At 35.4% G+C, this 9345-nt stretch overlaps 1 protein-coding gene across 1 annotated transcript; it reads right to left on the reverse strand.

Moving 5' to 3' along the window:
* Nucleotides 1–139: 139 nt before the first annotated feature.
* On the reverse strand, nt 140–8832 carry LOC116170895 (GTPase-activating protein). The gene is made up of 10 exons (XM_031487450.1): nt 8221–8832; nt 7882–8002; nt 7205–7834; nt 4221–4413; nt 4018–4166; nt 2296–2716; nt 2008–2243; nt 1626–1732; nt 1009–1573; nt 140–957 (listed from the first exon to the last, which is right to left on the reverse strand). Exons 1-10 carry the CDS (start codon nt 8273–8275, stop codon nt 849–851), a joined length of 2586 nt encoding a protein of 861 aa, XP_031343310.1. The 5' UTR covers nt 8276–8832; the 3' UTR covers nt 140–848.
* Between the last annotated feature and the right edge of the window lie 513 nt (nt 8833–9345).

Here is a 9345-nt window from a genome sequence, read left to right on the forward strand (position 1 = left end):
ATAAATAACTTATAAAACAGTTAATAGTTTAAAAAGAGAAAGTCTGTTAAATGCAATTACTTTAAGAGATTTAGTAAAAGGTAGGTCTATTGCTTATACGTAAGCCACTAATAGCAATTGGAAATAGCCTACATTGTGATTTTGCCTTAGCAACTCGGGACTTAAAAACAAATAAGATCAATGTAATGGCACCTGTGTAGTACATAATTCTCTACTAGCTAGGAAATAGTACGTTCGTATACCTCCAATTATATTGAAAGAAAAGTACAAAAATAAAAAACAGAAAAATAAATATTAAAAATAACTAACATAAACAATATGTTATAAAATACTATTTAAAATGCCCTCAATTTCGCGTCCACTGTAGAAATTTATACTAAAATAACGACTTTCTTTAAATGGTAATCACACCTCTTGTACAGATAATCAAATTTCGGTGTTTACAAATAAATTCGATTTTTCTAAAAATACTTTGTTTTTTGTACACCAACCCACACTGTGTTAAAAGGTTCAAAAAGTATTAGTACAAAGAATAATTTGTTAATAGAAGTAATTATTGCTTAAGGAGGTAATTATTAAAATTAAATTACTTCTTTTATCACTGGTTTTTAAAAATATATCTTAGTATTACTTTGTACTTTGTAAAAGATATAAATGTAACTCTTGAATACCAAATGTACAAGTTTGACATCAATAAGTTTATTAAAATATACACCTTGCAAAGGGGTCAAATTCTTTTTAGAATACACACACTGGTGTTCATTAATTGCTTAACTTTAAACTTTTACCAGTCTTGAAAAAATAAATATCAAATCCATAGTAAATTTTACATTTTCGAAACCGATGCATCACGATATCGAGAACGATCCGTCACTCGGTCCGTGCCGTCTTAATAATGCAGTATCGAGATTCATTCGGGATGCTAATAAGTAATTATCATCGCCGATTGGTGCCGATCTGTAAATAATCCATTAATAATCGAATACAAAAAAATAATGAGAAACTTACTTGCTGCCATACTTGGTTTCCCTAGTTAACATGCGTTGATATGTCCTGTGTTTTTGCTCGAGTTGATATGCTACTTCTAAGATTTGTTTTAATGTTTTGTGTGCACCATCCGCTTCTTCGTTATAGGTTAGTCGACTTCCTGTTGCGTAAACCGATGGACATTCTCTAGACGTTAGCAGTCTTTCTATACCGGACATGTGAGAAATTATCAGAGAGTGCATCCGCTGCAAGTCCCTCTCAGGATCCAGCGCCATGTGCAAATTACTTTCGGGACACGAGACAGCACTACAACCGGGAGCTAACTCGTTTGGAGACTTGCAGCACAACCATTGACCATTAATAAAAGCGCACGGATGATACTTTTCTAATCGATTACTATTCGTATGACAGATCTTTGTTAGCAAATCAATCCACTCCTTTTCCTCTACACAGTTGGCAGCCTGTACGTATAAGGCGCGCTCTGGCTGCACAATTTGAAACATGTTTTTCATCTTGAACGAACGTTCTGTTAACTTCTCGACGGCCAAAATGTTAGACAGTGGAATCTGACATAAAGCTTCCCTACCTGAAAAACGGTCGAGGTGAGTATTTGCAAATTGCGAGAAGTCCTAACAAACCTTTAGTCTTCGAATAACTGAGATCATGCGTTGTAAGCTTAAAATAACGCTGCTTAAAATTTTTTCTACCAAACCGTTTCCTACCCTGGGCTCTTTTGATCATCGCTCTGAGAAATAACAAATGTTATAAATAAACAGAAGAAAAATTAAAATTAGTTGGCACTACCTTTTAAACTCCCTAATGCGGCAATAAAGTAAACAAAACATTAAAGAAGTGCGACGTGGCGGTTGCCATAGTATAAAGAGACAACTATACAAAGATAAAGGGAATAGTGAACATTTTAAGAACATTATCAAATGTCTGTGACAATTTTATCTTAAATTAATTGCTTCCCAAGAATATCAGTGGGTTGTCTCACTATTTTATTGATCGAGTACTTACCCTTCCTTCAGTATAACTGGCGTGTCGACTGTTACGGTCTGAATATTGGAGCTGGCGGATATTATTTCCAAAAATTGCCGTACAGCCTGCAAATGCTGATCGGTAAAAAATTCCTTGTAAACGCATTCCATATATTCCTCCTTGCAGACTTGCTGCATCGAACGACAGCTAACCAAATTTCCCAGGGATTGAATCGTTTTCGAAATTAACGTCAGCGTGCGATTCGTTTGACAATCCTAGAAAGGGATCAGTTACGTGCGCGCAGACGTCCTGATTGGGATCACTTACAATTTGTTCCGTTGTCAAATCGAAAAGTCGTGGTCCCAGAATGGCGGGAGCGAAAAACCTTAAAAAAATAAATCCCGAAATCACCGAGTATCGGACCTCGCGGTTGTTCGGGAAGTACGACGTCGCGCATTCGCGCAAATTATGAAATATCTGGCACATGAGAGCAGGACAGTGTACGGCGCTTTGCGTTATTGCCTTAAAAATTTTCTGTACGTATTCTTTTAGATTAGCTAAGTTTGCTTTCGCGAGATTTGTATCCTTAATTCTAGTAATGTCAATTTCGCATGGCTTCTTCTCGTTAAATACTAAATCTAAAGTTGGTCGTAGTGTTTTATGCAGGTACTGTAAGCCTATTAGACGCATCGACTCGTCCATCATTTTAGAAACTAATGTATTGCCACGAAATATCGTTGTTGGATCACTAAAATAAAAAAGTTTATTAACCTATACAGAGTCACCAATAAATCCCAAAATGGTCAAGTAGATTTTTTCAAATCAAGTAAGAGCAAAATAATGGACTAAAACGCAAATTTTTGTCTAAGTAGAACACACTTTCTTTTATCTCTGAATACACAGAAAAACCCATTCAAAATACTAGCAACAATTAAATATAACGCACCATGGATATTTTAAAAAAAGATTCAAGTGATACACACAATTCAAAAGAGTTTAAAATTTTTTTTTTGAATCTTTTTTTAATTAATAATTAACAAAAAATAATTTAGTCTCAAATTTAGTATATGTACTGTCTTTTTAAGTGAACATCTAGTGAGCGGTTCATTTAAAAAATTAGGTTAGCTCTGATAACTTTTTACCTCAACAATCGGTATAAAAAAATTTTGGTATAGAACATTTTGCTGAATCTCTTCTAACTAAGAAAATAAGGGCCATTTTGAAATTTTACCATTTTAAGTTTGGCCCAGGAAAAGCACATGACACCAATATTATTTTTTTGATAGCACTAACAATTGAAGAGGTCAATGCAAGAAGTGCCCAAGTGACTTACTTTGCTGAATTGAGTTTGTGCCGCCATCTATTTATTGGCCGTTTTTATAAGCTTTCAAAGGGTAGTTTCAGATTTGCAGAAATATGTACCTAAGCGCCTCATTTTACATTGTTTCTGATGGGACTTTTTGCATTAACCCCTTCAATTATGGAGATACCACATAAGTGCCGAAAATGGGACACCCTGTACATTATTAGTAAAGTTCACTAAAATTTCAGTGTCACTTGAAGTTTGCACAAAGTATGTGTAAAATACTCAAAGTTTAGGGTACAAATGTTAAAAATTCTCCCTTAAATTTCAGAGTACCAATCCCTTTTTAGAATAGGTAATGTTTGGTGTCATGATGTCAGATATGGTGGGATTGGAGAGAATTTGTTGGTTCCTCTCCCATCTAAAATAGATAAATTTACAATCACAAAATTCTGAAAATTACCACGACTTAAAAATGCCAGCATCTGCTACTGAATACGTGCATCATTATCAAAGTGTGTAATTTCTAAGAAACGCCGCGTACAAAGTTCTTTTTTTATACCCGGTTACTTCATTTTAGGAAATTGAATTAAGCCACATTTCCAGGAAGTGGAAACTGCTAAATCCATAAACGAAAAATTCCCCCTAATAGAGATTAATTTAATTACATCGCATGTCGAAGTTTGCCCTAATTGGGTTAAAAAAGCGAAAACGACTTAGGCCACAACCATTCAATTAATACTTACGTTAAACTAGAGATTTCCTTTTCAGCTAGCGCTCTAATTACGGGAACAATTTGGTCATGATATACAAAAATTCTCACTAACGGTTGTGCAATTTCAGTTTTATTTGTTACGATATCTCCGAGCACTTGCACCGCACTTGAAGTTATGGACTGTGAAAGGAGATATTAGAAGCGATGCAGGAGGGGCGTTAGCGAAGTACTCACCCTACATTGTATACTTTGGAGTAAGAGCTTTCTGAGGGGCTCGTAAACGAAACTAGGAAAAACATGATCTGCTGTATACTGTACATTTAAACGTAACGAGCCTAAGGTACTGTTCACAGAGAGACGGGTACCGGGCGGTGTAGCGCAAGAAGGCATTGGCCTGTCCTTCGTAGAGCGTGGCTGAAGAAAGTACCTGAAAGAACTTCTTTAAAATTGTCTGCATAAGTAGGGTCATTGTATTTAAAAGGTTACAATAGTGCCATGCAGTGTTGTATAAGAGGAACTGTTTAACAGCTTTATAGCAATTGATGAAAGTGTTTATGACTTTATGTCCATCTGTCCCTAGATGATACAACAAACAATTATACATATTGACACTTTGAGCTTCCTAGTTTGAACTAGTTAGCTATTGCAATCACAGTTTTTTGGACTTAGAAATTTCATCAAATGTCGACGTGTAAGATAACTTTAAGCAACTTTTAAAGAATAAAATCCATGGTCTATTACTTAAAAACCGTAAAAAATGCAAAAAAATTTACGTTAAAATAGAGTGTTGCAAACATTTTTTGACCACGCCACTGAATTCTATGTAAAAATCTCTAAAATAAGCAGTCTTTTCCTTTTTTCTAACCTACATGGGTAGTGAAATATGATAATATGCCGAAAAGTCAAACTTTTCATATTCACCCTGTATCTTAGAAACAAAGATAGCTAGAGTGATTCTGTTTGTGAGTCTCACAAAAAAGTGAGAAAGGTTCGCGAAAAGCGCAAGTATATCTTTAAAAACAGCCGAGATACACTGCAGTCTCAACCAAAATAGGACACACGGACCACGGTACATGACTTTGACTAGCGATCTACCCCTTGTAATTTTCTACAGATTTTCTCTTCGATTTTCTGGTATGTGGCAATATAAAAAAAATGTACAGTGCCTATTTGTGTTTTGTTTATTTAACACAACAGCAGCTGTTTCTTGATCTGAAAACTAAAAAAAAAAAACTTTTGGCAGGAATTCCTGATCAGCATGTATACATTTTGTGAACTATTTTTACATGATATTTTATTTCAAGTCCTGAAATGACAGCACTTGAAAAGTTCATCGTGCTCCTATGGATCAACCTGTTTAACTGAAGTATAATGCAGGGTGATATTTATACATACACAGATACCACCTGGCGATTCTGACCAAAAGTTTTTCCGCTCTTCCTTTTGTCTAAGAATATGTGTATATAATTTGGTTCCAATGGTTCAGCTAGAAATGAGAGTACAGACGGACAGAGCTCAATGCAGTAACGTGTGAATGGTCAAAATACTCTCGAAGGCGAAATAATGTCAATAATAAATTAGCCAATTTGGACAATCTGGAATATTGGCGCTCCTGTTTGAATAAATTTTGGTGAATATCTGATAAATTCACGCTAGCGTAGTCCTAAAATGCCATCATTTCAGCATCTGTACAATGAGATTTTCAAAAAAAACTGAGCTACAAGACATTGGTCCTTTGATGCAAATTAAATTTTTTGTATCTTTTTAGAAAATTGCAACATTTAAAACAACACCAAGCGACAATTTAATTAACCGAAAAAACCCACTGATTGAGGACCCCCACATTGATAAAAAATAAATAATCTGTTACCGTTAGACAGCACTGTCTAAAATTGTTCTATTGATCAACATCCCATCTATTCAGTACAGAATAATGTACACAAAAAAATTAAAATAATAATAATAATAAATTCACATTTTTTAGTCCAAACAGCAAAATACATTCAGAAATAAATTCTTTTGTTCTTTTTGCAGTATACATGGTGTTAATACTAAGTCGTGACACCCGAAAATGGCAGTTAGAACTGAACAACTTCCCTTAGTTCCAATTTTTGATTTGGTGCCCCGGTTCAGACTATTGAAAAAAAGCAAAAACTTTCAAAACTATATTTCAGCTCTCTAAAACACTTGTATTTGCAATTATTTTTTATTTTTTCAAATAACAAAATAATAATGGATTAAAAATTTAAAAAAAAAACAATGATTGATCCACCACCCTCGTCACCACCCCATCGATTTTTGAAAGCAAATCATTTATAAAATCCCTACACCATCTACTACATTTGTCCTAAACATTTTTTCAATTTTGTTTCAATTTCGATTTCCAAAATGGCCCCCCTCCAAGGATAGATTGAAAAAAAATATTTAGGACAAATATACTAAATAGTGTAGAGATTTTATAAATCTTTTACTTTTAAAAATCGAAGGGGTGGTTACCAATAAATGTTTTTGAATTGATCGATCCCTGCGATTATTTGAAAAAATAAAAAATAATTATAAATACAAATTACTTAGAGATCTTAAAGAACCAAGGATCAAATCAAAAATAGAAATAGTTGTTTGTTTTCATAAAGTTCTAACTGCCATTTTCGGGTGTAACGACTTAAAATGAACACTCTGTATACAGAGGTATACATATATAAAATTTTAAAGATCGATTTATAGGATAGAAGATAGCTCTTGACAGGGTGACGCTACAAAATTGTTTGCTGGGCTAATGTGCATAAAACAAAAATAATTTAATATGTACAGGGTGCTAGATAAATGTTATTTGAAAAGTTCAATAGATTGTTCTAAAAATTTTACTGTTTGTGTACACAAAAACTGTTGTAACCAATTTACCTATGTGAAACGTGGCTTTTCTATTGCAGCTTGTATAACAATTTGAAAAAATGAGATATGGTTTTAACATTTTCTGGGTTGATCACCCTCAAAGACCCTTAAGTAAGTGTAAAGGGAAATAAAATGCTGCTTTTAGCAGGACATTTAGTTGGAAAATGATTCCTCAGTCTCGAGTACGATCATTAATTGTGGTTCTATGATAAATTGTGGATGTGGTCACAAACACAGTGCTACCTATATACGAAAATTTTGCAGCACGCTTCCCTATCCTGTGGCACTAGAGTAACCTTCTAACCACAATGATTGGGTTTACCCACCATGCATTACGAAGGGCAGCATTTTGCTGCTGTAATCCTTGTAACGGAACTCGTACCTCTCCCAGAAACACATCGTCGCCCATACTGGGCCCGTCGTGCCAAAACGATACGTGCAATTCACAAATCTCGCCCTCATTTTCCGGACACACAGTGTACGACGAATTCTTATCCTTATCCTGCCCAACACTACCGTCAAACTCGAACGTCTCATCAAACTGCGGACACACGGTTTTTTTACGCACTTTAGTCCGCTTCGAGATACGTTTCCCATTCGAGTATAACACACACACTAGGGCGAACGGATCGCACGAACCATTCTTCAACGTCAAGTCCGAACACTCGGCCACCCGTACCAAGAGACGCTTCTGGCAGCTTAGTTTGTTCCGGTTATTTACCGGCTCGAACCTAATATCAATGTTGGCCTTCCCCTGAACCTCCGAATCCGCATCTACCGCTTTAATCGTAAACCAATGATCCTTGTTGTTGTACGATGCTAAATCTTGCCTTTTAATTGCAACTTTACCGATGACTTTGTCCTGCTTTAAGGGACGATCACGATCATATAAATAAATAGAAAGATATCGAAATTTTCGAGGCACTTCAAATTGAAATTCTTCGCCGAAGAAGGGGCTACAAAAACATAACCTCAATTTAATTGGTATTTTACCAATGCTTACCTTAATGTTTTCTCGATGGTGGACGTGCGAAAGATTTCCTCTTGGTCCAGGGATAGCGTGCAGTATACGTCTCTGTGCGGAGTCGACCCATGATTACGACACAACAGATTCTTCGCTTCTCCTAAGATTAAAGCAAAGCGTGTATTAACAGCAGAGACAGTCCGCTCGTGTCGTACTTAACGAAAATATTAACACCTGCAGTTTCAAGTTTAAAAATGAAGACTCTGACACAGATCAAGATGAGTCATGATTGCATAAGTAAACGATTTTAAATAAGAAAATTGATAAGGCGAACGTAATTTTGAGGAAAAACCAAGCGAAAATGTTAGTTTAACTTACCGATTTTGATTTTTAAACGTTCTTCGGTTCTAACTTTAAAGGTCTCGTCCGCCATGTTGCCTCCATATCCTGAAAAAATGAATGGGCTGGTGTGTAAGTGACGGAAGGTACACCGAAACGGCCACCTCGAACCGCACCGCACGCTACACCGAAAGCCTACGCGAGAATTGAAATGTCGGCCACTTCCTTCAATTCACTTCGTTATTATCAAAGGTGTACCGCATTTTTTTTTAGTAAAACAGGGGGTAACACGTGAGCCACTGATAAACTTCCAACATATCAACACAACGTAGACATTTATGAATGAACCTTACGACATTATACGCGTACAACACTGCATGTGGCCCAGTAAATCATTGCGCGCACACTACGCATTCTCCAGTCTACATCAATGAATGAATGAATGAGAAAAGCCCACTACCACTTCCCATAATCGTCTCACAATATTATTACATTTTTTTATTGTTCCTACGCAGATGTACTGTTGTAATTATTATCCGTGGGAATCTTCATCCTAGTATTCTACATCTATATCATCGTGATTGCACTGCAACGAAAGACAAAGCTTTAAACTTTCAAGAGAAAGCCAAGTACACACACACATATTGCAAAAGTGCGTTAGTCGTAAATTCACATCGTTCATTAAACAAAAGAATAAGTTGTAAATGAAACACCTATTTAAATTGAATTTATTCACCTCAGTGGCGTAACACACGTTACGTTGACACCTACTTGCGTCACACAAAATTAATCCAGGGACTAAAAATAACATTAAATTTAATTTGAGAAAAGCTATAATTAGTGTAGGTATGGGTTTTTTTAATAACACCTGGGAAAAAGATAAGATTATCTGGAATTTCTTTAGCAAATATTTTGAATTTTTTATGTCAAGTATCTAAATAAAGCCATTAAAGGGTTTTTGACTAGGTACATATTAATTATAAGTAGTTGATTATAGTGACTGCGAATGATTAGTGATTATTTAGAAGGTACAATAGGTAAGCACTAGTGTTTTCCATCGCCAGGCAACGATAAAATTATTGCAAGATGGCGTTATTTGATAAAGGACGTTTTTTTCTTTCTTTCTTGCGTTATTGCATGAAGTATTTACCACTAAAATGCAAA

This window comes from Photinus pyralis, unplaced genomic scaffold (assembly GCF_008802855.1).
Source record: "Photinus pyralis isolate 1611_PpyrPB1 unplaced genomic scaffold, Ppyr1.3 Ppyr1.4_LG5, whole genome shotgun sequence".
Classification (NCBI taxonomy): Eukaryota; Metazoa; Arthropoda; class Insecta; order Coleoptera; family Lampyridae; genus Photinus; species Photinus pyralis.